The sequence below is a fragment of the Aureobasidium melanogenum genome (genome assembly GCF_000721775.1).
Source record: "Aureobasidium melanogenum CBS 110374 unplaced genomic scaffold scaffold_5, whole genome shotgun sequence".
NCBI classification, from domain to species: Eukaryota; Fungi; Ascomycota; class Dothideomycetes; order Dothideales; family Saccotheciaceae; genus Aureobasidium; species Aureobasidium melanogenum.
Window position 1 is genome coordinate 184,328 of NW_024470057.1, and position 25,084 is coordinate 209,411.

General features: G+C 50.4%; 12 protein-coding genes across 12 annotated transcripts; 4 read left to right on the forward strand and 8 right to left on the reverse strand.

Moving 5' to 3' along the window:
* Window positions 1–402: 402 nt before the first annotated feature.
* M437DRAFT_19855 (uncharacterized protein) lies at window positions 403–1,458 on the reverse strand (the record flags this gene model as incomplete). The annotated part of the gene is made up of 1 exon (XM_041018994.1): window positions 403–1,458. A coding segment is annotated over one exon (1,056 nt), but the record flags the coding sequence as incomplete, so codon positions are not given.
* A 486-nt stretch (window positions 1,459–1,944) lies between these two features.
* M437DRAFT_44324 (chord-domain-containing protein) lies at window positions 1,945–3,004 on the forward strand (the record flags this gene model as incomplete). The annotated part of the gene is made up of 3 exons (XM_041020890.1): window positions 1,945–2,025; window positions 2,080–2,104; window positions 2,172–3,004. The coding sequence occupies 3 exons, from the start codon at window positions 1,945–1,947 to the stop codon at window positions 3,002–3,004; spliced, it is 939 nt and encodes a 312-aa protein (XP_040881591.1).
* A 307-nt stretch (window positions 3,005–3,311) lies between these two features.
* On the reverse strand, window positions 3,312–4,701 carry M437DRAFT_64214 (uncharacterized protein; the record flags this gene model as incomplete). Its single annotated transcript, XM_041024382.1, has 3 exons — window positions 3,312–3,791; window positions 3,885–4,130; window positions 4,645–4,701. 3 exons carry the CDS (start codon window positions 4,699–4,701, stop codon window positions 3,312–3,314), a joined length of 783 nt encoding a protein of 260 aa, XP_040881592.1.
* Window positions 4,702–5,319: 618 nt separating this feature from the next.
* On the reverse strand, window positions 5,320–6,089 carry M437DRAFT_73525 (uncharacterized protein; the record flags this gene model as incomplete). Its single annotated transcript, XM_041026043.1, has 3 exons — window positions 5,320–5,749; window positions 5,884–6,024; window positions 6,076–6,089. 3 exons carry the CDS (start codon window positions 6,087–6,089, stop codon window positions 5,320–5,322), a joined length of 585 nt encoding a protein of 194 aa, XP_040881593.1.
* A 248-nt stretch (window positions 6,090–6,337) lies between these two features.
* Window positions 6,338–7,501, forward strand: M437DRAFT_44163 (small glutamine-rich tetratricopeptide repeat-containing protein-like protein; the record flags this gene model as incomplete). The annotated part of the gene is made up of 2 exons (XM_041020865.1): window positions 6,338–7,386; window positions 7,441–7,501. 2 exons carry the CDS (start codon window positions 6,338–6,340, stop codon window positions 7,499–7,501), a joined length of 1,110 nt encoding a protein of 369 aa, XP_040881594.1.
* A 284-nt stretch (window positions 7,502–7,785) lies between these two features.
* On the reverse strand, window positions 7,786–8,187 carry M437DRAFT_27866 (translational machinery component; the record flags this gene model as incomplete). Its single annotated transcript, XM_041019125.1, has 1 exon — window positions 7,786–8,187. A coding segment is annotated over one exon (402 nt), but the record flags the coding sequence as incomplete, so codon positions are not given.
* Window positions 8,188–9,021: 834 nt separating this feature from the next.
* On the forward strand, window positions 9,022–10,433 carry M437DRAFT_43954 (TIM44 subunit of mitochondria import inner membrane translocase; the record flags this gene model as incomplete). Its single annotated transcript, XM_041020831.1, has 2 exons — window positions 9,022–9,704; window positions 9,758–10,433. 2 exons carry the CDS (start codon window positions 9,022–9,024, stop codon window positions 10,431–10,433), a joined length of 1,359 nt encoding a protein of 452 aa, XP_040881596.1.
* A 623-nt stretch (window positions 10,434–11,056) lies between these two features.
* Window positions 11,057–12,024, forward strand: M437DRAFT_82587 (mitochondrial carrier; the record flags this gene model as incomplete). The annotated part of the gene is made up of 2 exons (XM_041027779.1): window positions 11,057–11,093; window positions 11,183–12,024. The coding sequence occupies 2 exons, from the start codon at window positions 11,057–11,059 to the stop codon at window positions 12,022–12,024; spliced, it is 879 nt and encodes a 292-aa protein (XP_040881597.1).
* A 1,141-nt stretch (window positions 12,025–13,165) lies between these two features.
* Window positions 13,166–15,356, reverse strand: M437DRAFT_64220 (uncharacterized protein; the record flags this gene model as incomplete). The annotated part of the gene is made up of 4 exons (XM_041024383.1): window positions 13,166–13,967; window positions 14,021–14,148; window positions 14,734–14,842; window positions 15,103–15,356. The coding sequence occupies 4 exons, from the start codon at window positions 15,354–15,356 to the stop codon at window positions 13,166–13,168; spliced, it is 1,293 nt and encodes a 430-aa protein (XP_040881598.1).
* Window positions 15,357–16,027: 671 nt separating this feature from the next.
* Window positions 16,028–17,641, reverse strand: M437DRAFT_64221 (uncharacterized protein; the record flags this gene model as incomplete). Its single annotated transcript, XM_041024384.1, has 3 exons — window positions 16,028–16,713; window positions 17,135–17,370; window positions 17,427–17,641. 3 exons carry the CDS (start codon window positions 17,639–17,641, stop codon window positions 16,028–16,030), a joined length of 1,137 nt encoding a protein of 378 aa, XP_040881599.1.
* Window positions 17,642–18,676: 1,035 nt separating this feature from the next.
* On the reverse strand, window positions 18,677–20,295 carry M437DRAFT_43749 (MFS general substrate transporter; the record flags this gene model as incomplete). Its single annotated transcript, XM_041020799.1, has 3 exons — window positions 18,677–19,580; window positions 19,640–19,868; window positions 19,935–20,295. The coding sequence occupies 3 exons, from the start codon at window positions 20,293–20,295 to the stop codon at window positions 18,677–18,679; spliced, it is 1,494 nt and encodes a 497-aa protein (XP_040881600.1).
* Window positions 20,296–21,034: 739 nt separating this feature from the next.
* On the reverse strand, window positions 21,035–24,940 carry M437DRAFT_64223 (uncharacterized protein; the record flags this gene model as incomplete). Its single annotated transcript, XM_041024385.1, has 1 exon — window positions 21,035–24,940. The coding sequence occupies one exon, from the start codon at window positions 24,938–24,940 to the stop codon at window positions 21,035–21,037; it is 3,906 nt and encodes a 1,301-aa protein (XP_040881601.1).
* Between the last annotated feature and the right edge of the window lie 144 nt (window positions 24,941–25,084).

Here is a 25,084-nt window from a genome sequence, read left to right on the forward strand (position 1 = left end):
CTGGGGGTCTGCGGAGTCACACCGGCTCGGAGGACTCGCAGCATTGTGATTTTCGTGTCTATTTGTGGAGTCGATCGTAGCTGCAGAGGAGTCTTCTGATCGCCTGGGTTCGAGCCACAAAGGGCCCGTATCATGATCCGGACGCTCGACTCCATCGTCCGCCCAGGAGATCGCTTTCTTGTCTCCAGCTACGGCACGCCTTGTCCACGTCTTCCAGGTTTCGCATGTTTTAGAAGGGTATCTTTGTTTATTCACTTTTGCCAGCTCTGCCAGGCTAATCTCGTCAAAATGACTTGGCGATTCAAAGTCGATGACTTGAGCTGCATAGTTCGGTATTCTTCTATCTCGAAGCGGGAGTACAGATCCGATACCTTCGACTACTGTAGAAACCAAGGGCAGTCGAGTGATGACACGACCGAATGGGGCACAATTAAGTATTTTGGAAGATTCATACACATCCCCAGAACCAGTACTAGTGTTGATAGATCGCATCGATTTCTTCAGAAAGTTGATTTGCCAATGCAAGTCCCGGAAAACCGTCTGAGATGGAAATTTTCGAGCGACAGATTGAAGAACCCAGCACAGGACCGCATTACTGAGCACATGGTTTGGTTCCACTACACCACTGAATAGACTGGGGATAAAGTAAAGCCAGCCCTTTGGGAAAAACTGACAACGTTGCCGTCCAATGTCATAGTGGCAACCAGGAAACCAATTTTCGGATATCAGAGGGGTTTTGTTGTGGTCTCCCTTGGTTGAAAGGCATAGTTGAAGGAATGGCAGACGGTCGTGTATAGAGCAAGCATGAAAGACACTCTCCACAACATGAGGAATAACTTCATCGCAGAGTTTTGGACTCGTGGATCCAGTCACTGTGTTGGTACAGGTGTGGCCGATGCTGCCGATGGTATCTAGCAGAACCATGATCTTGATAGGTGTATCCACATCCCAGCTGACCCTTCGACGGAAATCCTCACAATTTTTCGAGGAGGGCCTGTCCGATTCGCGAGACGATGTATAAGTCTGATAGACCAGCTCACATAACTCGTCGCTTGGGGTTCTGGCGATGCCACAATTGTGGATCATACCAACTACGCAACGCAAGGCATAAGCTCCTCGACCCAGCCCAAAGAGCCATATCTCCGTTCCTTCTTGATACCATCGCGCGAGATAACGATATATCTCGAGACAGAGTTGTTCAAGGTTGTCTGGTGATGCGCCGAAGCCATAGGTCAAGTAGTTGCAAGATATACCGTTGAAGTACTTGGTTCTGAGACGCCGTGAGGCATCTATTAGTTCTCGCGAGCTTTTGGCTGTGTTCATGTCGATGCCAACCATCTCGGCCAGTAGCTGGATGTTAGTACGGGTGCCATGTTCCGGGCCACACCAAGTACCGTCGCAGAATATGACAAGCTTCTCCGGTGGTAGAGATGCCTTTGCTACAGGGTTCAAGGCCATCGTCGTTAGTTATGCATCGAGTCAAAAGAGAGTAAATGCATGACTTAATGATGTTTAAATGCTTGATTCAAGTCTGCCTCATCTTGTGGTCACTAAGGTACATGCACGACCGGTTACCTTAAGACTATGCCGCGTATTCCTACCTTTGTCGCCGTAGCACGAGCACAAGCAGCAGTCAGTGACCAGCGACTATGAGACGCGTGTGTCAGAACAGTGGTACAGATCTATAGTAGCCTGAAGCGGTCTCACTCTCTGCATATTGATTGTGTATCAAAAAGGTGAAAGCTAAGCTTGAGAAGTGATATTAGAGAAGGCAAGCGCAACCGACCGAAGAAGTCTCGGCTGGACCTACTTACCTTGTGCTCGGCATGACGTTTCTAGAAAGCTCCAAAAAGTTGACCCGCATCTCCAGCTTTGACGATCACCACCGATACTTGTATCCATTCTTTGAATACACATTCTGATCTTTCATCAATTGCAGTCAAGATGCCTGGAAAGTGTGTGCACAAGGGCTGTGGCAAGACTTTTGCCGACGACAATGAAGAATGCAACTATCATCCTGGTCCGGTAGGCAACTCAGTTCATCAAATGCATTGATTATACCAGCTAACTCTGTTCTAGCCAGAGTTTCACGAGGGCCAGAAAGGTATAGTCTTCCGTCCAAATAAGCCATACATATTCATGAATGGTCTTCTGACACAGAACCTCAACAGGATGGAAGTGTTGCAAGCCTCGCGTCTTAACCTTTGACGAATTCATGAACATCCCTCCTTGCACAACCGGCAAGCACAGTACTGTAGACGACACGCCCGCCGAAGAACCCAAGACCGCTCCTGCCGATGCTCCAACACTAGCTTCTGCACCCGCGCCTGCTTCTGAGCCAGCAGCACCTGCTCGCGCGCCTACAGCCCAGGCCCCACAACCACCTGCCTCGCCCGCACCGCCAGAGGACGAAGACGACGACCCAAACACTCCTGTCCCTGACAACGCAACCTGCAAGCGTAAGGCTTGTGGTGTAACACACAAAGGTGCTCCTCGCAGCGACGACGAAAACTGCCAACACCACCCGGGAGCCCCAATCTTCCACGAAGGCAGCAAAGGCTGGTCATGCTGCAAACGCCGCGTCTTGGAATTTGACGAGTTCCTGCGTATTCCTGGTTGCAAGACAAAGTCACGCCATTTGTTTGTGGGTGCAAAGAAAGACGATGGAGAGGAGAAGTTGGAGAGTGTGAGACACGACTTTTATCAGACACCCGACAAGGTCATGGCAAGTCTGTATCTGAAGAAGATCGACAAGGCCATCTCAAAGGTCGAGTTCCAAGACAAGGCTGTGGATTTGGACTTGAGGACGAGTGATCGTAAGAGGTTCCAGCAGGTCGTACCACTCTTTGGTGCTATCGACAAAACGAAGAGCGAGTTCAGCATTATGGGCACCAAGCTGGAGTTGAGAATTGTCAAGGCAGACGGTGCTTCATGGCCAGTCTTGCGTGGCGACGAGAAGCTTACTGGTGAGATCATCCAGATGGGCCGCGCTGGAAGGGCATGAGAAGAGTTTTTGGTGTAGTTTGGAGACACAAGGAGACATTGGAAAATAAGAAGCGTAGCATTATTGAAAGCAATACGATGACCCATTTATAGAGATGCTGCAAACTGAAGTACCGTAGTGATGTACCAGCAATTTCAGCCATGCAAAACAACACAAGAAAAAGCCTCCCAATCCTAGCGAGAACGACGCGCATCCAAGGGAAGGCTACGATGCCATGAAAAGAGAAGAAAGTGAATAATCAAGCCCGGTGCCTCTTCGCCTTCTACATCCGAGCCTGCCACGCGGCATACTGTTCAGCCGCATTGTTCTACTGCACGGTAGGAGCTGGGGCTTCAAACATGTCGTCAATGCCATCCTTGCTCTCGTCGCCCTCATCACTGTCCTCGTCCTCGAGCTCCTCGTCTTCCTCCTCGAAGCCAGTTTCCAGACCTCCCTTTCTGAGTCTGTCCTTCATCTCCTCCCTCTTCTCTTCTTGCCATCTCATCAACGCAGCAGCAGCATGAACCCTGAAGCCATAGATGCGAGGTTCATAGCGTCTCTGAGTCTTGGGTGGCAGCATAGCTGGGTAGACCTGGAAAAGGATGTTGTGAAAAGAAGTGCCGAAGTAGGCGCCGTCGATGGCGTTGTGACGCGATGACTTGGGGTTGTAGATATCCTCACATTTGGCACAGTAGAGTTTCACGGTAGAAGTGCCAGGAACGTCGTGCAGACCCATGGGTAGGAGGTGTTGTTGGTCGCAGATGACGCGAGGACATTTTCCAAAGGTGCCGGACTTGTACTTGTCAAGCTATTCGGACGAAGTGTTAGTGGGTGAATTTTTCTTTTAGCTTGCAAACGATATCTGATGAGAAAGGCGGTGAGAAGAGAGAAAAGGTCTTACCATCTTTGCGAGACCTCTAGTTGTGACAATGTAGCGCGCATGCACAAGACCGTAGAGGTGTCTGGCGCTCTTCTCAATTTGCTCACGCATGTCATCGTCGACCTCCATGTCAAAAACGTCGGTCACAAGATCGAGCGCATACTGATAGTATTGAACTTCCGTGTTAAGGCCAGTCAAGTTGAAGCGATCGGTCAGATAGTCTTCATCAATTTCGCAGTAGTACTCATTGCCGCGAGACGAGACGAACTGTTTCGAGACAAGTCAGCATTCTGAAATCTTCTCAAAAGAAAGTAACGCGATAAGAATGGTGCAAGAGAAGTGTCAAGAAGGAGTGCCACGTGTAGAGCATCCCAGCAGCTATCCCGCGCAACATGCGAAACAGCGCATCCTCTTGGAGAGCCATGGCGCAATGGTTTGTCTCGTCTTGACACTCTCTGATAGAGAAATTGATGTAGACTCAAGAATGTGACGTGCCCTGTCTGGCCAGCTTTTGTCGTAGGTCCACGTTATGCCGTCGAATTGGTATGTCATGTTGATGTATGTATGCAAGATTGCAGTCGCACAAACATTTCACCAACAACAAACATCCTTTGGTTTGGGGGCATCCACGACTTTTCTGCAGTCGTGAGCGCTGACCGTCCAGCGCTCACGCCAGACCACGGCACGCCGCATGTGCGAGTTTTCTTGGAGATGCATATCTCATCTTTTGCGCAAGCGACCAGGACAAGAACGAAATTTGATTACAATGAAAGTCACTCACCCAATCCCGCCAATAACTGGTATAGTCGCTGTCGGTCTCGCTGGCGAAGTTATCCATAGTTTCTTGGTCTTTCCCCGACCGCAGCCGTGAAAAGTATCAGTATGCGATGGTATCGGCGATCTGTAGTTCTCTCTGTTCAATCTCGCAATGAAAATTTGACCTTGGGCAATGCGCTCCTGAGCAGTGAGTTTGATGGTAGCTGCTTGTGGTTGGTGATGTTGCAAGGCGGGCTTGATGATGTGTGATGTTGTTTGGCTTTGGCTTTGGCTTTTCAGGAAAGAGATGAGAGTGGGTTGGGCGTTGCTGGAATGGGCTTTGACAGTGACGACCACTTGATTCTCACTCGACACATTTCTACAAGATTGTTCTTAAGGGGAAACACCTTTAGTTGCATAGAAATATAGGAGACCAATCTGCGACATAGTATTATTCTGAAAGTTGGATCGTGTGGTCTACTTAGGAATTCTTCTGCAAAGCTGTGCAGTAGTCTAGAGCGATCAACAAGGATGGCTCTCTGATCACACGATATCATATTTAGGAGAAATCATTGCTTCACGAGGTGGTCGTCATAGAGAAAGAGCTTGTCCAACACCAAGCCCGATGCTTTTCATGTCATGCAATTTTTAGCCTAGGTATCTTATGCAATCGTATCGAAAGAATGATGGCTATCTCACTTTAAAGAGACAGGTTCCACAGACCATCACCAAGATAGTGGCCGTTCTCAAGACCAACACCCTTCTTCTTCTCCTTCATTTCTTTGGTGCCCATTTTCAGAACGCCAACCAGGCAAGCATTCTCCTTGCCTTCGGCTTCAACAACAACAATGTCACCGGCTTGCAGCTCTTTTCCTCCGTAGCCATCGTTGGCTTCTTTGTCGTCCTCGGCAATCGAAGGATCAGGTAAGCGACCACCAGGAGACGTCAAGCCGGGCACCATGAGAGCAGCTCCAGAGAGAACGAAACGGATGGCGCCACGATCAATTCGTATCCTGTCAAAGCATTGAGGATACTTGTGAACGAGAGAGAGGTGGGGTATCAGAGGGTCGTCCATGTGTTGCCAGAAGAGGGGAGTAGAACCAAGGACATAGAGGGAGACGCGATCAGGTCTGTTGACAAGGTTGTTAGTACGAGTGATCACAGTGCTGGTATATTGAAGCTGAACGAGAAAAGGCATGCTCGGTAGTCCAAGGCTGGACATGGTATCTGCACAGGGCCAACTCTTTCTAAGATATCAACATACACTTTGACGAGATCGATCTGTTCTTTTTTGGGCATGATATCGTCCATGTAAGGCTCGAGGCGGGGATAGGTCTCAATGGCCTTTGCGCGGATGGCGCGCTGGGCCGACGACTTGACCTTGCTTTTGGCGCCGGGTGTCAAACTGGCTAGGGTCAGCTTTTGAATTTGAAAGTGCGATTCAAGACTTACTGACTCTTTTTTGAACATGGCGAGGTGGATGTGTATTGGTATCGCAAAGCCAAAGACGAACGACTTTAATTCAGCAGGGTCGTCACCGACTGGCGCTGCTGCCCCACCACGACTTCAACCCCGCGAATTGCCAAGGCAAGTGCGCATTGTTGCCGCCTGCGTCTTTCGAACCTTCTGGGCCATAGACGCAGTAGCCGTGCTGTCCTCGACATTATTCACGCCATCCTCCGCCGTCGCTCCCTATCCCTCAACACCTCACCAACATCATGTCCGACTCGAAGAAGAAGCTGGCTCTGGCCATCATCGATTTCCTCAACACCTCCCTCAAGGATGGTACCTTGCAGGCTGACGACTCCGAATCCATTGAGATCGCAACTTCATGCATTGCCGAAGCTTTCCACGTCGACCCTACTGACAAGACTGCCATGAACCAAGCTCTTGGTGGACAAAACTTGCTCAGCATCTACGGCGTATACGAGAAGCTCAAGGGCAAGAGCACAGCTAGCACCGAAGGTTCTAGCAGCGCTAACGAGGCTCGTCCTTCCACCCCCACTGGTTCCTCCAAGGGCGCCAACGAGAAGTCTAATGCTCCCACTCCCGAGTCTGAATCGCTCAAGGCTCAGGGCAATGCTGCCATGCAGAAGAAGGACTACGCTACCGCTATCGACTTCTACACCAAGGCCCTCGAGATCGCCCCCCTGAACACCATCTACCTCTCCAACCGCGCTGCCGCCTACTCGGGTGCTGGCCAACACGAACTAGCAAAGAACGATGCAGAGCTTGCCACTGCTGCCGACCCCAAGTACACTAAGGCCTGGAGCAGACTCGGTCTCGCACGTTTCGCTCTCGGAGACGCTCAGGGAAGCATGGAGGCATACAAGGCTGGTATCGATGCTGAGGGTAATGGAGGTAGCGACGCCATGAAGCGCGGTTACGAGACTGCCAGAAGAAGAGTTGAGGAGGAGGGTGGTCTGACCGGCGAATCTTCCCGCGGCGCCCCTGGCGGTGGTGCCGGAGGTATGCCCGACCTTTCATCCCTTGCTGGCATGTTCGGCGGCGGCGGTGCAGGTGGTGCAGGTGGTGCTGGCGGCCAGGGCGGCATGCCCGACTTTGCCAGTCTCATGCAGAACCCCATGATGCAGCAAATGGCTCAGAACCTCATGAAGGACCCCAACATGATGAACAACCTGATGAGCAACCCTCGCGTTAGAGAGATGGCTGAGAGATTCGGTGGTGGTGGTGCTGGCGGCGCTGGTGGCCAGGGCGGCATGCCCGACTTCTCCAGCTTGATGAACGACCCCAGCATTGCTGAGATGTGAGTAGAACTTCGAGCCCATCAGTCGAACCACATTACTGACAATATTCTCAGGGCAAAGAACTTCATGGGAGGTGCTGGTGGCGCTGGTGGCGCTGGCCGTGGTGGCAGATAAAAAAAACAGGGGTTATGGCATATTCATGAAAGCGAGCAATTGATTATACAGTGCGCGCTATGATAGACGCAAATGATACCAGTCCAGGCATGATTCTCATACGATGCATGCATGAGACACTCGGGGATGTGTAGTACAATAAGTTAATATACAAGAGGCGCAACAAAATCCTCCAACCAACGCCGTGCCGATCCTTTTGTGGCCATGAGAAATCTGTAAGGATGAAGAAGCCATATGCAGCAGCTCCAGGAGAAAGAAACGGAAGACATGACGAGATATGGCAATCAACCCAATCTTCTGGGCTTGGGACTTCTCGAACCACCAAACTTCAGTCTGGTTGCATCCTTGACCGAGCTGATCTTATTTCTGACCAAGTAGCCCTCTGAACCCAGAAGGGCCTTTGTGACAGCCTCTCTTCCCTTTCCGAAACCACGCAGCACAACTTCCAGACTGTGCAGGTCGCGCAGAAGACCACGTTCTTGAATTTGCTTCAGGACGAAAGCAGCGAGTTGATAACCAGCATCATAACTGCCGCGACCGGCCTTCTTGAAACCAATGTTACCAGCGGAGAGGGACATGAGAACGTCGACTTGCTTGCCAGGGTTTGCGGGATCTTTTCTCGGAGGTTGGGTGAAGGTGATGTGGGTGTTGTGCTTTGTCGCATAGACGTGCATGCGATGCGGTTGAGGAGGTCCGACGTCAAGGTCGACACCTGGGGGGCCACTGGACCTGTCACCCAAGCGACCGATCCAGTCGCCGAGTTCAAGTGCTCCTCCTCGCCTGGATGTTACAGGTGCGGCGGGAAGCGGTGTTGAAGAGATGGCGCGAGTGGAAGTTGACGACAGGATGGCGGAAGGGCGAGCGGCCAACCTGGCCAGTGGTCGGAAGACGTTCATGTCGAAAGTGTGATTGGCGACAGCGAAGGGATTGAATGGCTGGCAGAAGCTGTACTCGTATGCAGCACTCGAATCGGCAATCACGACCTGGAATTCTTTGGATTTGGCGGAGCGGAAGTCGGTGCTTGGCGGGCTTTTTTGAGCTTGCTCGAACATTCCCCCAGCGACAGCGGGCGGCGAGATCTTTCTGTGACTCTCTCGGTCTTTTGTCTGCCACAACCCATACACAACAGCATGAGCTCGTTAAGTCGACAAGTGCTCTCGCCTAGAGCTCCCACAAATGTCGCCCGCACTGCGTCTTTGTGCCATGGTCAAACGGCCACATACCGCCGGATATCCACACATGTCTTGAACCGCTCGCATGCCGCCAATTCGCCCTTGGTTGCCTCGGCCGCCTCTACACCCTCAAGACTGTCGTCGCCTTTCCTCCCTGCCTCTGTCGCCACCACTTTTGTGCGCTCCGTTTCCTTCAAAGAATTACAGGCTGAGCGCCGGCGTCAACGCGCTGCCCAAGGTTCTACCCCCAAGGAAGAGGCACCGAAGCCAGAGCCTGCTGCTCAGCAAGCAAAGGATGCAGAGCCAAAGGTTGAGCCTGCCCAAAAAGCAAAGAAGGCAGAGGAGCCTATGAGCGAAGCCGAGAGAATCTATCAAGCCACTACCCGCCGCGATGCCGGAGCCTACGTGCCTGATCCTGAGGATGATGCGCCCAAGAAAGAGAAGAAGGAAGGCGAAGAGGCCGATGGTGAAGCTGCTGAAGGCGAAGCTGAGGGTGCTGAAAAGAAGGAGAAGAAGGACAAGAAGCCCCCACCACCAAAGCACGGTAACAAGACCCCATGGCAGGTCTTCACCGAGACTCTGCAGACCGAGTTCAAGGAGAGCAAGGAGTGGAACGAAGGTACCAAGCAATTGTCTGGTAGCATCCACGACTTCACCGAGAACCCCAACGTGCAGAAGGCTCGCGCCGCTTACGAGAAGGGTACTGGTGCTATCTCGTCCGCTGCTGGAAGCACCATCAAGACTACCGCTGGGGCTATTGGCAAGAGTGCTGCCTGGACATGGGACACTAGTGTCGTCAAGGGTCTCAGAAAGGGTGCAGGTGTGGTCGGCTCGGGTCTCGAGAAGGCAACTCGCCCCGTGAGAGAGACTGAGGCTTACAAGAACGTCAAGGAGGTCATTGACGACGGCAGTTCCATGCGCTATGGTGGTTGGGTGGAGAAGGAGGAGCGCAGAAAGCGCAGAGAAGCAAGAGAAGCAAAAGATATTGCCGAGGGTCGCAGACCTGCTGAGCCTATGGTGGAAGATCCCAAGTAAGTGACTTTCCAGACGTACCTCAGTGAGCTTTACTAATTCCCTATTGCAGTGCCGGAGTCAACGTCACTGTCCACAAGGACGCAGCCTGGAAGGAGTCATGGCGCGAGTTCCGCGACAGCAGCAAGACTATGCAGCGCCTCTTTGCATTCAAGAACACCTATGCCGAGTCGGAGAACCCCTTGATCTCGACCGCCCGCAGCATCAGCGACCGCGTTGCTGGCTTCTTCGCTGAGAACGAGACAGCCAGAGTCATCAAGAAGTTCCGCGAGATCGATCCTAGCTTCCAGATGGAGCCTTGGTTGCAAGAGATGCGCGAGTACATTCTTCCTGAAGTTCTCGATGCCTACGTCAAGGGTGACACCGAGGTCCTGAAGCAGTGGTTGAGTGCCGCGCAGTACCAGGTTTACGCTGCTCTGATGCAGCAATACACACAACACGGTCTCGTTTCGGATGGTCGCATTCTGGATATTCGCAACGTCGAGGTCCTGAACGCACGCCTGCTCGAGCCTGGTGACATTCCTGTCTTCGTCATTATGTGCCGTACACAGGAGGTTCATGTGTACAAGAACAAGAAGACGGGTGTGCTCGCTTCTGGCATGGAAGACAAGGTTCAGCAAGTCACATACGCCATCGGAGTGACCAGACTTCCTGAGGATGTGCACAACCCCGAAACTCGCGGATGGAGACTGATCGAACTTCAAAAGAGCGCAAGAGAGTACATCTAAGCTCTCTTCGTAATCACTACCCTCTCATCTTTTCCTTCGCATAACGCACGACATTACCTTCAGCTTTTGCATATTCCTGGGTCGAGTCACATTTTCTGTACGAGCTCTTTGTCACGGCGTTGTTCCTGGATCACAATCTCCCATACTCAAAAGCGGTTTCTTGGGGAAAAGCTGTCGAATCTTGTTTCTGATCGAAGCAGAATATCCTCGTGTACTTTAGAGCATTTCTATGCCCCTACCCTGTATTATACATTTACGCTTCTGATGTATTCAAAGTTTTCCTTCGATGCCTTTTTAGCGCTCTGCTTAGACATGAAATGTACCGACTCGAAATCATAGACTGATCACAATACTCGTTTGGCACCAGTGCTGACAGGTTGGTTAATGTTCGGAGTTAAGTCCAGAGGGTAGGTGCAACCAAAGCAAACAGCTCGCTCGGGACCAGAAGCAGCCGAATCAATGACATCAAGCCTGTCAAAGGTTATCTCGCTTTCTGACGAGTCCATACCATAGCTTTGACAAGCAAGCGAAACGATTAACACGAAGAGCTGCGCCATGTTCCCGACGCCCTGAACAGCTCTCAGAACCATTCTTATCTGGAATTGTACAAATCAAACAAGGACATGACAAATGGCGGCCAGAAACACAAGTCGTCGGCGGGTAAGCTTCGAGTCATTGCCTGCAGTGTGCTTTGCATTTGGCACATTACCTTGCTTTAATATACACAGTGACTGATCATTCATCTGTAGCATTCCACTTCGCAGCCGGCTTGGGCTCCGGCGTGACGAGCGCTTTCCTCCTACAACCCGCCGACCTTCTCAAAACTCGCGTCCAACAATCCTCCAGCGCATCACTTTCCGTCGCCCTCAAGAGCATTCTCGCCGGCCCTTCTCCCTTACAACAACTATGGCGTGGCACAACACCATCTGTCATTCGAACAGGCGCAGGCTCGGCCCTCTACTTCGGCATGCTAAACCAATTGCGACGAGCAACTTCAACCACGACATTAGGAGCTGATGGGAAGTCAAAAACAAATCTAAGTAATACTGCAAATCTGGCTACGGGAGCCGCAGCAAGAGCATTGGCTGGCTTCGTCATGAGCCCAGTCACGGTCTTGAAAGTGAGGTACGAGAGCAGTCTTTATGCCTACACCTCACTATCCTCGGCCGCAAAAGACATCTTCAAGACAAATGGAGCTAAAGGCTTCTTCGCGGGCTTTGGTGCCACTGCTGTAAGAGATGCTCCGTATGCTGGCCTCTACGTCCTTTTCTACGAGCAAAGCAAGGCTTCATTATTCGGACACCTGGACATTGCCGCTCCATTGGCAAACTTTGGGTCTGGAGTCTTAGCTGCGGCCGCAGCGACGGCTGTCACGAATCCATTCGACGCTGTCAAAACACGGTTGCAGCTGCAGCCTGAGAAATACAGGAATGCAGTTAGTGCTGCAAAGAAGATGATAACAGAAGAAGGTGCCATGTGTTTGTTCGATGGATTGGGCATCAGAATGGCTAGGAAAGCCATCAGTTCTGCATTGGCCTGGACTGTATACGAAGAATTGATTCGCAGGGCCGAAAGTAAAATCGCTATGTAGAGCATACGACGATATCCCACTCTTCTCTCTACCAACTATTGTTGTGCGCGGATTAGTGCAATCGAATCTAACTTGCATCTGGTAAGCGCGAAAGTGGTCACTGCTACTCTCAAAGCCTCCTTGCAGGTATAAGCTCCGAAGTCGACAACTGCCAATCTCAAACTTCAATAATCCTCCAAAGTACCTTTCTGTATCACCTCTTTGAAAGAGTGCTCTACCGAACTACCATCTATCAACAACCTGCTCATCAAAAGCAGCGGGCAATCAACATGTTCTGTCTTCCACTAATCGAAAAGTCTCATCAACACTATGGGACCGCACATTCTTGTAGCCATGAACTGACATTGCTCATTTCAACGAACCACATCTTCATATACTCGCATGCCTTGTATATCTTAACAGGCAACAAGCTTTGTTGACAGAAACAATCTGCTGATCCAACTACCTCTACCCCACCAAGAGCCCCATGGCTTGAATAACTCATAACTTATCCTAGCGCCCCGTGTGTCAAAGTCTATGATTCCCAATTGAACCCATCACTTCGACTACGCAAAGAGCAGAGTATACTCTATGGAAAGACATAGGGAGGTAGTTCATCCTTTGAATACCATCTTGAACCTTGCCCCAGGAGTCAGGCGCCACCTCAACACAATTGGATTTATCATGCTGCAACATAAAGGATAGCAGACTGTGAGCAGGGTCTTTGACGGCCTTATCCACACAACGAATCTCCAAGAAACCTAGCTGAGTGTCAATTGAGCTCATTTCGCGCTTGCATGAGCTTCGGATTTTGCTCATCATCTTTTTTCACAAGTTGTCCCCAAGGGTCGTACTGCCGCCTGCATCTTTCTGTTTTTCATCTAGTCGTTCCTTCCATTGCTCAAGTAGTCGCTCCCTAATAGTGATGGTTGTATTTTCAGTGACGAGTAGTTGCAACTCTGACTTGACTCGCGATTTCAAGCCAAACAGAATCAGATCAGCCAGTACACATGACATGATCCGAGGAAGCAATGAAGTCGTCAATTACCAGAGGCTTACAGATAGTGTTGTCCGATCGTCGACGAAAGATCACGATGCTATGTGCCCAGGACGTCAGATGCTCCTTGCTGTCCAAAGCGCAAAATTTACGCTCTGTAATTGTTCACTTTTTGCGGTGCTTGACAGCAGTCGGACGTTCGAAAGTAAGGCCCTCATAACCAATCGGCATAAGATCGTCGCCAGCGTGCTTGAAAAAACATAACATGCAGTCGAACTGCTCCGTGTCAGTTATGGCTTCAGCAGATACAGGTTTTCTCTTCCACCACAGTTTCAAAGGTCGAAGGCGACGACAGGATGCGCAGTGCATTTCGACTTTTTCGTCAAAAAAGGTAGGTTGGTGTTTCCTCCATTCCAGATTTTGTTTGGGAAAGTTGCGTCGCAGCCATCCTATAAAACGGTGTTTGATGTACAACGCGTCGTCTCGTAGCCGCCTCTCTCGTAGGGCCTTGCGCATGTGCTCTCGGTCCCAAACAACTTTTGATGTCGCTCTAAGCAAGCGCTGGCGTTCTCTGGAAATCTTTCTTTTCTGCTCGGCAAAGTCGTGGTCTTGATACCTGATCAAGTGGTATTCTTCTCTCCTTTGCAAGATTTTGGTACGGAAATCTGCATCTTCTTCCATTCTCTTCTTGCATTGTTCGCGGTACTCTTGAAGATTTTTAAGCTTTGCAGCCCGGAATTTTGGGTCCTCCTCGAGCTTCTTCTTCGTCACTCGATGGTAGTATTCCCTAGCGTAGGCAAGACGTGCCGCGTCCGAGGCATCATGATGTGTGTCCTTGCCGTCTTTGGGTGCATCGAGGCCGGTTCGCGTGTAGGAAAACAATCGTATAGTCGTCCAGCTTCGAGTGGTCTGCCTGATAAACGGATCAAGCCTGGTCCAGAGGGACAACATTGTGACCCAGATTGAACTGTATCTCGCAGCAGGGGCAGAAAGTGCTTTCGAGGTTAGGCAGGTGCATACCACTGCCAAGACTCGACGTCGCGCTGAGCAAGGTCCCGAAGCAAATGATCGCTCTGACATTCAGATGCATCAATACATGAGCACTGTGTCTCGACGCCTAGCCATTCCGATCCAACAAAGAGAACGCCCTAATATCATGATTCTAACGTCCAGTCGACACAAAAGAAATCAGAATCGCGACCCATGTATTGCCAAACACTTGCTGTGACTTAGGTCAAATCATGCATTTCATCACCTATGTCCGCAGCCATCTCGCCCATGGAAGAAACGCAACAGCTTTCTGTACAGCCAGCGATATGAGTAGCAAAAAAACAAAACGTACAGCAGCAGGGATTCCCACGTGGTCACCCACCGTAGTACTAATCTGCCGTTCAACTGCTTATGTATGGCAGAGCGGACGGGATGCCCAGTTTTCAGCTGACTGTGGCCGTACGTACAAGTGTTATTGTTCTTCTACTACATAATGCTGCAATCGATAAAGATGATAGCACGGCCCGTCCTGTCTCGTCAAGTAGAGCTGAAGTCCATTCCTCTTCGACTTGTCTCAACACAATGTCTGATCCTTGTCAGCTTCTAGGCCATCGCGGAAGTCTCAACGTCCATCTCTCAAGTGCAAGCAAACAATGTCTGTTACTAATGTTGTTGATGGCGACTAGAGATATCAAAAGAATGCCCGTCGAGGCGAACTCCTTTTCCGCCGGTGTCCCGCATACCTTTGACATTACACCAACCTTGACTCGGTAGTCAGGTACAAACTCATGCGTTACAAAGACCACCTTCAGTATCTCGAGGGTATAGTCAGGAAAGACACCCTTGAGGGTGCTGGTTTGAATTGCAATTTACAGAAATTGCTAGCTAGACTTCATCTTGCATGAGGCTTAAGAAGCACTTTCCACGGAAAAGTCTGGCACTGTATAAGGAAACTTCGAACCCAGGGTAAGGATTGGATCTATCTGGATTGCAGGCGACGACAATCTAGAGAACTATAGCCTCCCAAGGCGAGTCTAGAGAAAGAATGGAGGGTATAACCTACACAAGAATCAGCAATTGTGCAAACGAAAGAGCACGGCACTTATCCTTACCAATGGCAAGGCCCATATACGGCGATGATAATCAGGTCGATCTCGCTTCGAGCTCTATGAGTTCTGGTCAACAGAAGATCTCGAACTACCGCTAGATATAGCACACCACTTCCCACATCAGATGCTTCGTGTGAGGTCGATGGTCTCATACATCGTTGGATGCAGTGCCACAGAATCAGGATTGTTGGTGGTAGCCCAACAAGGCCGACAAGGAGGGAGACGAGTGCAATAATGGTGTCAGTAGACATTGCCATTGTTTGGGTATGGTGTGAGTCGAGCTCAAAGAGGATCGTATGAATACAGTCGTTCTGGAGAGGAAACCGGGTTAAGTGAAGAAGCTGTAGATGCAACACGGTGTGACAGAGACACTTATATCGTCTGAGCATGGAAAGCACGTGTGACTGCGGCCCTACATAGGAATCTTGGCTGGTTGCTCGTCAGCCTGGAACTCCTGAGCATAGCATAGGGACCGACCAATCAAGTCATCTATCATTAAGAGCCTCACGGGAAAAAGAAGATGCAGCGGATTCGGTACCTGCGTCTGGGCATAGTCTTTAGGTCTCAACCAACGAGAAGCTATACTAATGATACTAGCTCATCCGATCTCCGGAGAGTAGGTTTTGATATGGTGCAATGACATCTACCTGAGCCCCAGTCGATCTCTAAAAACAACCAATAGACATGTAGACGATGCTAAAGACACGCCTCTGTGAGTTGAGCGCAGTTGCTTTACATCATCAAGACGATCTACATCGCTTCAAACGACACATATGTAAATAGAAAAGGCAAGAGTTGATCATTGCTGCTGGTTGCAAGAGATGTATCGTCTAAAGAAGAGAGGGAGAACATGCCGAACTATAGAAAAAGACTCGAACCCCAAAAAGCAGAACCCTTCATATGTCTTCTTACAGCTGCCCTCTCATGATCACTTCCACGATTGAACGCCCATATTCATACCAGCTACACTCTGGGACAGAGAATTCATAGCATCGTCAAACACACTCGTTGACTTGATAAAGGGAAGGCGGAAGGACTGAGGAGAACCTTGGGAGAACCCCCAGTTGTAGTTATGCGGTGCGTGAACGATGGGATGAGTGTTTACCTGCCCGCGATTGGGAGGAATCGTATGCGATGAGGCGGTTTGAGACCAATCAATCCAGTCAGGCGTACCATGACTGTCATAGTCTGTGTCCTTTGATTCTGATTTCTTATCATCGGCTGAGCTGGGCATTGAAATCGGTATCGTCGGCTTAGCCAGAAACGCGGGACTCTCGAAGGCAGAGTCTGACAATTCCACAACAGATTCCTTCAGCCGGTCTATTACAGCAGGCGCTGGTCTAGAGGATACTGGAAGTTCGGTCCACTGTTTGGGCAAAAGAGGTAATGCTAATTTCGTATCTTCGATGATGGGCTTTGCGATGGGCACAGCCGACTCGTCAAACATTGAATATGGTGAGTTGGCGATTGTCTTTGGCAAAGGTACCGACGAGCTCCATTGGTCAAGCATAGATGGCCGTGTATCGGTTGCGGCTTTCGAGCGCCTTTGGCTACACTCCTCCTTGTTCGTTCCAATTTTGGATATCGGAGTACAGATCATGCACATGTTTTTGTCTATAGCAGGGTGTAGAAGACAAATTTGGCAGCTCCAGCAGTGGTACTCAGCCTTTGTGCTATCATCGTCCCAGAATTTGCACATGGAACAATAGTAGTAGGCAGAGCGAATGCCACACCCTGTGCATGTGGGACCCGGGGGCTGAATCTTGGTGCAGAGCATACAACGCATCTTCTCTACCTTTTCAGGCTTGAGCCAAAACCGACAAAGTGACGAACAGTGGCAGAGTCCACATGGAGAAAATTGGAGGCAGTAAGGGCATTCCAGTTCGACATTTCTGCGGTGATGCTTGCATCCCAACTCGGTACGTTCAGTATCTCCAGTACACTTGAAGAACCGAATAGTATGGGGAAGAGGTCGTGAACCTGCACAGTAGCATCGAGTTAGTATTTTGCCTGCGTAAGGAAGTGCAAGGCATACATCGATATTGATTACGTTCCATTTGGTTCAGCCCGAACTCTCGTCTGCCTCTTGCAACTTGCCTGTGATCCAAAATCTGGGTATCCACCTGGACTGCGCATGTAAAGGGAATCTTCGCCTTCTCCAAATTCGATAGCGTGAAGTCAATATACTTCCAGACTTCCTTCTTGATGTTTTTGGCGGTCTCGCCGTTTTCGTTCTGCCTTCTCTTTCGAGAGCGTTTAGCAGGTGGCATGCTACACGTTTGTTAGCTTCTTCACCCCCCAATGTGTTCGTGATATGAATCGCGAACTTCAAGTCATCTCCCTCAGTATGGCCTTGCTGAGGGGGGCCACGTTTGGCCTGGACCTTCGTTGAAGACGGTTCCTCCGCTGAGGCTCTTGATGGCAAAGCTCTAGGTTGTCTAGGTATGGGCACTTTTGGCGGAATGATGCGATCTTGACAGTCAGTGCACATTCTGATGTTCCTGCCATGTGGGCATGTGGGATGTGATGTGTCTGGAGGCATGGCTTGTGATGTTAAGCTTTGATCGAGATAGAAGTAGAAAGTGCGTCTGTATATATATATCCCAGATTTCGAGCACTTGTTCGCTGTGAGGATCTGGTTATCTTTGGCAGTGGAGGACGAACACTTTATACCAACACACGGCTCAAGGTTGACGGCCGCCAAAACTACCTACAATTGTAGATACGGGTGTAGTGCGAGCAGGATAGTTTCGAGCCAATCACCATCACCGACCGCGCAGCCTCAGGGTCTTTCCACGCAAAGTGGTTAGCGTGCGGGCTGCAACTATTCGTTCTCGCGCTGGTCAAATGCTCAATTAGTCGACACTGTGGTTTCACAAGGGTGTAATCATGCGGACGAACCACCGAGCATAACTGTACTATAAATTGAGGATAACTTCCGAAGCTCGTTGCTTCGACGTCACTCGTTGACAGCGAGGGTAACGGCGATTGCAGACCTCGGGAAGCTGTACAACGCGAATTAGCATGGCATGCGAACAATAATTTCGCTTACCTCTTGCTTTCGAGGCAGTCTCCGGTATACGATCAAACAATATGAGTCGAAAATAAGGGGCGTCCACAAGCACGATTGAATGCGAGATCTTGTAGTGGCAGCGGCACGAACAACTAAGTGAGGACATTACCAGGCACGGCTCACATAGATTGTGAGCACCGTAGTTCGTGGCAGGACAGATACAGACTGATGGTTGTTGGCCAGGCTCTGCTAATGTGCGATTTGGCAGAACATAGAAGATACAGTTTGAGGACCACGGTCAATGGAAGGTTCTCTCAAAATGCACAATTCACAACTCGAAACATGAGACTGACCATGAAGATAGCCTTTGATAGCGCTCTGTGTTTGGAAGACAACATTTCTCACCGAAAGCATTGCGCATTTCTATAGCTACACTGTGATCGCCTTCAGCACACGGGGAGATATCTTATTGTCCCGATTATGAGGATGGTCATGGTAATACTGATATCGTTCATTGTATCTATCGTATCACTACCTTGATATGCCCGAGTTTCGGAAGCTCCATTACTCTGTTCTCTTGGCCTTGTTGGGCAGCCCATACCAACAGCCCACCATAACAACAAACAAGCCAATACAAATCGGATGCAAGACAAAAGTACCCACAGCCTGTGCCAACAATCCTGTCAAGAAAGGCGCAACCGCACCGCCACTGCTGCCAGCACTAGACACGAAGCTGATAGCCGTCATCTGAACATCCCTATCCATTAGCCTCGTAAAGATAGTTGTGGCACATGGATACACTGGTCCGAGCAGCAAGCCCAAAAGCGAGACAGCAACGGCCTCGCCTACAATGTTAGGGATAAGCCAGACCAGAAGCTGGAACGCAATGGACAAGACAGTGAGGATGTAGACGAAGCGCTTCTCGCCAATCCTGGGAGCGAGATGGGATAGCACAAATCTGCCTAGGGTAATGCCGCCCCAGAAGCCAGCAGTAACATAACCGACTTTTTTTGGGTCGCCGCCACGAGCTTCGATCAGGAAAGAGATGACCCAGCCAGACGTGCTGACTTCTGATCCTTGATAGGAAAAGATGAACAGCGCGGCGAACACGGTGACTTTGCTGTGGAGAGCTCGCTTCATTAGCTGCAGCTTGGTTGGCTGTATCTCACCAGCACCGAGAGGTACGCGGTTGCTCAACTTCAGGCTCGAGGGTTCCTTCTCGTAATTGTGGAAAGCCCAGCCGGTGAAGAAAAAGCAGACGACACGGAGCGCAAGCGTGATTGTGTAGAAACGCGACCATAAAATTCCTTTCGAGACAAGCGCGGTTGCTATGATTGGACCAACTACTCCTCCAAGGCCATAGCTGCCATGCGAGGCACCAAGAATGACGGTAGAGTTCGCAAGATTGGCGCAGAACACGTTGTTCAGTGCGAGATTCAAAGCTGCACCCAAGCCTAGAAGAAGGAAGCTTCAAAGGAGTCAGTTTTCTGTCTTGTTTCAATTGTGCCGTGTAACAACATGACTTACGCAACGACAACCACGGGGAACGGAGGTGTGCAAACCATGATCACGTATCCGGCAATCAACATGGCTTCTGATAGCATACACGCCTTAGCTCGACCCAGCTTCTCCAGTGTAAGATCTGTGAAAAAGGCAGCAGTGATGAAGCCAATGGCGTTTGTAATGAAGATCAGCGAGACGACCGCATAGCCGATGTGATACTGCTTCTCCATGTAGGGGATCAAAGCACCGGCAGCTAGTTCTCATGTCAGTTTGTATTCCCGAATGCCTCAAGACAACTCCAGCACTTCAGGTAACTCACAAGCATCATTCAAGCCATTACCAAAGTAAACCGTACAAACCGCAAGAACGCGATACTTATTCATATACGGAAAACTCCAACTCGGCACCACCTCAGCAGCTTGAGTAGGCGAAGGCGGCCGACTCATTTCAAGCTCGCTAGGTGTCGTCGTTGTCGGAACCTTTGCAGACGCTTGTGCAGCAGCAGCAGCTGTGGCGCCATTGGAAGACTGTGACTGCTGATTCTGTACCAGCTGGATATAGTCCTGAAGTTCAATAGCGGACTGGCGTTCTGCTGGCTCTTTTCTTCTAGCAGCAGGCGGCGATGTTAATTTGGGGGAGCTGGTCAGCTCAAGAGCAGCTCCGAATGTGTACGCAGACATGATGGCAAGTGATGGGAAACAAGCTGCTTCGAGAAGAAAGAGCGCATGTGAGTCTTTTCAAGTACTGCCCTATATCACATGAACAGAAAAGAAGCAACAAAAGAGCTTACAAATATACTCGTTAGGGCAAGTACGACCCTGATGGATACAAATTTCGTCGTTGCTCGATTTGAGCCAGCACAGCGACCTTAGCACCTGGAGTCTATTACCCGAACATGTACAAGCACGCATCACTCATACACAGATACACGGCACCGTCTGCGACTGCGGTTGGTGAAGCAAAGCAAGAAGTCGTTGAGTCACTGTATATGCTTCGGAGCCGCTGCCCCAATGGAGGTGCCCCGCACCAGACACCTCTGGAAAGCTATTTCCGTGAACAGAATCAGGAAGGTACAGCGAGTATCGTTAAAGCAGACAACGTACATGTGGCTGATGAGGTCTCCAATTGCTGACACACAAGTTGATTTAGGGCTTGTTTTGCATTACAATCATGGTCTGGTGATTGATAAGAAATGGTAGAAGCATTGGTTACGTACGAGCCTATTAAGCTACAGGTGGAAGCAAGTAATTCAAGCTGAACGAATCGCTAATGGCAATAGAAAAAGATCTATATGATACATGTTACTCGAGTTGTAAAGAAGACAAATATGACCATGTCCAGCATGACGGAAGAATACAGCACCAGCTCGCGGAACACTCGAAAAAGGTGGTGTGGAAGGAAGGGTCAACAAAATGTACCTCAAGCATCTCCATACATCCACTTCGAGATACTTTGCCGAAGAACAGAGGGTTCGGGCGTGGAGATTGCACTTCTGGCAAAGCTGAATAGCCCGCCAGAAGAAGCGTTGTTCGGTGTATACTTCTCCAAAGCCACAGCACTGACAAGACCCTCGAGCGCATCTTCAATGATCTTCTTGCTCTCATATTGTAGCTCAGTAAGACCTGATCCGCTGATTGAGCCAGAGCGACTGGGTGCACGGCTGTGCACAGAGTTGGTTCGAGAGTGAACGCGTGAACGCGTATCACTGGTGGCGAGCATTTGTTGCAAGAGGGTGACAACTGCAGGATCAGGCTTGCTGATCGTCTCTTCATCGAATTTCTCCGCGAGAGTCTGGCATTCTACGACTGCTGCTGCTTTGTCGCGTCGCTTCTCAACAAAGCTGGTCGGCAAGTCATTCACGCCGGGTTCATCAGGCTTGTTGGTAGAGACTTCTTTCCAGCCACTGATTTTGCCTTCCTTGTTGTGAATAGGCACTCTCTTTGTGGCTGTCACCACCGCCGTCGCTTCCTTAGCGGGGAAGCTGTTGGTCTTACGGTGTTCGATGAACGCAGATAAGTCATCGCCAACGACAATGGTGGTGGTTGGACGGTGGTCGAGAAGCGCAGATTGATCTTTGACCATCATAGGGGAATCGGCTCGACTTCCGTTAGTGCGCGAGGATTGGGAACCAGGGGAACTAGTTCCCGTGCCATCCATGTTTTTGGACAGGACGTTTCCAAGAGAGTCAACCGAATGACGGCCTGCGACATGGTTGTTGAGTCCACTCTCTCCATCGGGAAGGTCAGTCTTGACAATCCTCTTGTCGCGGAAGCCGGTCTTCTGTCCGTTGTCGTTTCGTTTGTATGTGCGTTGGATCGAATCCATATCGTCTGATTTGATGACCTTGATATGATTGTCCTGATCCGATCCACTGCCATTAGAAGAGCATGTTGACTGCCTTCGTCCATGTCCAGAAGCGGCGTGTCTCGGCAGGTTGGGCGAATCATCAGGCACAATCAACTTGTACCGAACACGTCTACGAAGAGTCAATTTCTTGACCGACATGGCCTCGGCATCCATTATAACAGTAGAGCAGACGTCAATCCATGTCTCTTGACTGAAAATTTTGAGATTCTCTGATGGCTCGACCATGGGCGATGGCTCAGCCCGCATCGCGCATTTGATCTCGCTGACAAGCTCAGCGTAAGGCCTGGTAGCTTGCAAAGCAAAGTCTGGATGGAATTTGCCGAGATATCCAGCGATTCTGTCATAGCGAGCGAGCCCATGCGCGTCATGGGGTTTCTTGTTTTCGCTACTTTCTTGTGCGACAGCCTTGTGGAGAGGGAAGTGATTCCTACCGCCTGGAACTTTGAACCTCGACACTTTGGGCGAAAGACTGCGTGTAGTGTTGGGGGAGGTCGAACATCCTGGAAAGTCAACATCGACGATGCCCTCATCCTGGTTGTAAGTATAGGCAATCCCAGCATATTCGGAGGTTGGTGGGTCGAATTGCAAAGCAGAGGTCCTGTGTGCCATGGTGATCGGTGATACGTGTGAGGTATTCTTCTTTCTTCTTGATGCGTGTGAATTATGGTCGGACTCTTCTACACCATGGGCCTCTTCAACCATGCGCACTAGCTTGTTCGAACTTTGACGGGCGGCAAAGCTTTTACTGGTCTTCAAGATACTTGCAGGCTGCTCGCGCTGGCCGCTGCTGGCGAAGCTATCACTTCTCTCAGTCAACGAGGATTCGCGACGAGGTCTGAGACTCCAAGTGCTGCTTCGGAAACTGTTCCACAGGCTCGTATTATCGGTGCTGCCGTTGCTCGTGGTCGTACTGCCTGCGCGTTGTAGGTGTCGCATCAGATCTCCCTGAGCGTTCAGACTACTACTGGGACGTGTCTCTGGGGAGCCTGAGGGTGTATTAAGGCTTGAAGTTGGCGCACTAATTGGCACGGCCATGGTCGCCTTGGCCAATATATCGATCTTACCCGAAGTACTGACGGTACTCGATTTTCGCGTGGACGATGCTGAGTTGTTCACGGACGGTGCCTTAGCTGGCGAAGTGCTAGGAGAGGCACTGACTAGAGGCTCGAAGATGGTCGGCGTACGAGGAGCCTCATTTACTCTATCTCCATTTGTCTGAGCTTTAGCGCTGTCAATGGCCAGGTCATGGTTCGGAGCATTCTCTGCGCTCTTCAGACCCTGCGTCAGTGCAGAGACTGATTTGTTGGAAGACGTCAGACTGCTCATAGAGGAGCGTCTGATGCCTTGGAATTGTGTTTCCGACGCCGGACAGGGGAACAGCTTCGCAAAGATGAACAATAAATTCCGAGCCTTGTTCTGGTCGATGCTCACGATCACAGTGCGACTTTGAGCCGCATCGAAGGTTGTTTGGGTCTTCTGGCGTTCTTCACGTAGACGGGCGTGATGCTGTGGAGGAGCAAATATGTTGAGCCAGCCGAGATCCACGGTCAAGGCTGCCGTTAAGGCAGCTTGCATGAAGTTGATTTTGTGCAAGTTGAAAAAGCCTCTCTTGGAATCAGCATCTTGCGAGACACGGGTATAGTCACGCAACTCGTCTCGCCAGATGCTCCAGTCACGTTGCGGTCCGGCCTGTAACACCTGGTAGCCACGCGTTATACGGTCCACAACCGCCGACGACATCTCGATGACTTGTGGAGTGTGTTCGAATGCACTGGGCTCGAGCTTGACCAAGCGAGGGACAGTAGGTGAAACAGCAACCTTTGAGCGTGCGAGAGCCTCGGCCTTTGCGCGAAGTCTTTGCTGAATGTGGATTAGAGCCGTCATTCTGAGAGCGTCCAGAGCTCTAGCATATATATGCCAGTCGTCGAGGATAGTCTGTATAGGATCGGTCTGATCCGGAAAATAGCTCTGCGATGAAGACGTGCCGCTTCTTGCGAGAGGTATGAGGATGGCTACACCAAACATGGGTGTGCTGAAACGCTTCTTTCGCGTGCAAGACTGCCGTGCTCCATGAACAGACGTCGGCTGTTGCAATTGCTCAGGAAGATCTTCGTCATGTATGTTGACCGCAAAGGTTGTGCACATGAGTAAAGCATCCTTCTTGCGCTTGATCGAGTTTTGAGAGCTAGGCCTGAGAGGAGAGCTCTCTTTTGCCGAGTAAGATCCGAATCCAGCACGTGGTGACTTTGGACGAAGGTCTTGCTTGTCATCTGGCGGTTGTCTTTGAACATGATGAAGTTTTGTGACAGGGCCTTTGTACCTCATCGGGGCTTTTCCAAACATACAATCTAACCACGAGTCCATCTCTTCTGCAGTGTTCTCAACGGGAGCATTGATGTCTTTGCGAGTGTCAGCAAGTGAGGCTGATGTAGATGTACGGCGGAATTGGGTGGAAGGAACGAAGGTCGAGTCGAGCCGAGGCATAGATGGGCGTGTCGGTGGAGAGCCATTGCGCTCTGGCACAACAGAAATGGTAGACCTATGTCCACGAGAGTGCTGAGTGCGTAGGAAGCCACTGCTGGTTGGGGATTGAGGCCCTGCAGAGGAGGAAGGCCTGAAAGAAAAACTCTTTGACGGGCTGTTCGAGTCTTCAGGTTTTTCTCTGTTGGTCATGCGGGACCATTGTGAGTCGAAGAGAAGTCGGTCGATTGAGACACCGGTGTCATCTTGTGCAATTATTATCCTAGGCTCATCGTCCAGCGAGAGCGGAAATGTGATGGTCGTGTCCTGATCGTACAGAGGCTCAGTTGGTGTTTGAGAAGTCTTTGTGCTCTTGTTGGCACGGTCATAGGACTCTCTAGGTGGGAAGAGGAGAGATAGACTACGTGTCGAGGGGGCGGGTGCTTCGTTGCGTTCAGGCTCTTGAGATTCTCCACGAGAACGCGAGAAGCGATGCATCTTGTTTGTGATGGCAATTTCTTGATCGACAAGGTGCTAGAGTTCAATTAAAGACGAGCATCTGAGGATCCAACCAGAATTTGATCGTTGACTGGAACTGGCGGGCGTAGAGGCACATGCTAGGCGACAGCGAGGTTGATGTCG